Source organism: Lathyrus oleraceus, chromosome 2 (assembly GCF_024323335.1).
Source record: "Lathyrus oleraceus cultivar Zhongwan6 chromosome 2, CAAS_Psat_ZW6_1.0, whole genome shotgun sequence".
Lineage (NCBI taxonomy): Eukaryota > Viridiplantae > Streptophyta > Magnoliopsida > Fabales > Fabaceae > Lathyrus > Lathyrus oleraceus.
The window spans coordinates 372,024,275-372,026,640 of NC_066580.1; the positions used below are offsets into that span (position 1 = coordinate 372,024,275).

General features: G+C 42.2%; 1 protein-coding gene across 1 annotated transcript; it reads right to left on the bottom strand.

Annotated features, from left to right (window-relative positions):
- Positions 1-701: 701 nt before the first annotated feature.
- LOC127123315 (uncharacterized) lies at positions 702-1,631 on the bottom strand. The gene is made up of 2 exons (XM_051053544.1): positions 1,180-1,631; positions 702-1,041 (listed from the first exon to the last, which is right to left on the bottom strand). The coding sequence occupies exons 1-2, from the start codon at positions 1,629-1,631 to the stop codon at positions 702-704; spliced, it is 792 nt and encodes a 263-aa protein (XP_050909501.1).
- Positions 1,632-2,366: the final 735 nt, after the last annotated feature.

Consider the following 2,366-nt stretch of genomic DNA (forward strand, 5'->3'; position numbering starts at 1 on the left):
GGTCAAACCTGGTTAGAATCCATTCTGCTTCTTTTAGTTCTGTCTCCACTTCTATGGATAACACAACCTCCATTCCATAGACTAGCGAGAAAGGGGTTGCCCCTGTTGAAGTGCGAACAGCTGTTCGATATCCGTGCAAAGCAAAGGGTAGCATCTCGTATCAATCTTTATAAGTTTTCACCATCTTCTGAATGATCTTCTTGATATTCTTGTTAGCTGCCTCTACAGCTCCGTTCATCTTTGGCCTATAAGGTGACGAGTTATGATGTTCAATCTTGAAATTCTCGCACAACTCCTTCATCATCTTATTATTCAGATTTGATCCATTATCAATGATAATCTTGCTATGAGTTCCGTAACGACAAATTATCTCTTTCTTGTTAAACCGAGTGACGACTTGCTTTGTCACATTGGCATAAGAATGAACCGATGTTCAGAATGAACCGATGTCCATTTGCAGCTTTAGGCTCAATCATACCAATCATGTTTATGCCCCACATTGAGAATGGCAATGGAGTTGATAAAACATTCAGAGGAGTAGGTGGCACGTGCACCTTGTCAGCATAAATTTGGCACTTGTGGCATTTCCTGGCATAGTGGTAACAATTTGTTTCCATTGTCAACCAATAGTAACCAGCTCTAAGGATTTTCATTGCCATTGCATGTCAGTTTGCATGAATGCCGAAAGAACCTTCATGGATTTATTTGATGAGTAGACCAGCTTCGTGTCTATCTACGCATATGAGCAGAACTAAATCAAAGTTTCTTTTGTATAAAACACCACCACTTAGGAAGAAATTGGCTGATAACTTTCTTAGGGTCTTTTTGTCTGTGATGGATACATCATTTGGATACTCGTGCTTCTCAAGATATCGTTTGATGTCATAAAACCAAGGCTTGCCACCTGTTTTTGCTTCAACTGCCAAGCAATGTGCTGGCTCATCTAGACGCTGAATTGTAATAGCAGGTGATTTGTTAGCCCACTTGACCTTGAACATAGATGACAGAGTAGCCAAGGCATCGGCTAACCCATTCTCCTCCCTAGGAATATGATGGAAATTAATCTCATCAAAGTATGGGATTAGCTTCATGACATGCCCTCGGTATGGGATCAAATTGGGATGGCGGGTCTCCCAATCTCCTTTGATTTGATAGATGACAAGTGCTGAGTCTCCATACACCTCAAGAATATTGACTCTTAGGTCAATAGCTGCTTCAATTCCCAAGATACATGCTTCATACTCCGCCATGTTATTGGTGCATTTGAAACACAACCTTGCCGTGAAGGGAAGATGAAAGTCCGTTGGAGAAGCTATAACAGCCCCAATTCCGTTACCCGATGCATTTGAGGCACCATCGAACACGAGCGTCCACCGTGATCCTGGTTCGGGTCCTTCTTCCGGGCCTGGAATCGCATAGTCTCTTATGTACATGACGTCTTCATCTGGGAAGTCAAGTCTCATCGATTGATAGTCCTCCACTGGCTGGTGCGCAAGGTACTCTGGTAACACACTACCCTTAATGGCCTTCTGAGTTACATACTGAATGTCATATTCTGATAACAACATTTGCCAGCGAGCGATTCTGCCAGTTAATCCAGGTTTCTTGGAGATGTACTTGATGGGATCCATCTTGGATATTAACATTGTGGTATGACAAATCATATACTGTCTCAAACGACGAGCAGCCCATGCTAATGCACAACAAGTCTTTTCTAGCATGGAGTACCTGATTTCACATTCTGTAAACTTCTTGCTCAGGTAGTAGATATCATGCTCTTTTTGACCCGTCTCATCGTGTTGCCCTAGTACACATCCCATGGATTCATTGAGTACTGTTAAATACATAATGAGAGACCTTCCTAGAACCGGTGGCACCAAGATTGGTGGTTCTTGCAGATACTGTTTGATTTTATCGAATGCACTCTAGCAATCATCGTTCCATCTAACGACTTGATCTTTACTTAACAACTTGAATATTGGCTCGCAAGTGGCTGTCAAATGCGAGATGAATCTGGAAATATAGTTCCATCTGCCCAAGAAACCACGAATTTGCTTCTCTGTACGAGGTGCTGGCATCTCTTGAATAGCTTTGACTTTGTCAGGATCAACTTCTATGCCTCTCTGGCTCACAATGAATCCTAGAAGCTTTCCAGATCTGACTCCAAAAGTGCATTTAGTAGGGTTTAAGCGCAGTATGTATTTCCTCAATCTTACAAACAACTTCTTCAGATGAATAACACGCTCCTCTTCTGTCTGAGACTTGGCAATCATGTCATCCACGTAGACTTCAATCTCATTTTGTATCATATCATGGAAAAGAGTCACCATGGCCCTTTGATAGGTTTCCCCAGCTTTTTTCAGGCT

Excerpts from the sequence above, each read along its gene's own strand:
- LOC127123315 (XM_051053544.1), bottom strand. The coding sequence starts at position 1,631 with ATGGATCCCATCAAGTACATCTCCAAGAAACCTGGATTAACTGGCAGA. Across the intron at positions 1,042-1,179 it reads AGAGTCAATATTCTTGAGGT|GGAGGAGAATGGGTTAGCCG; the intron begins GTATGGAGACTC and ends TCATATTCCTAG.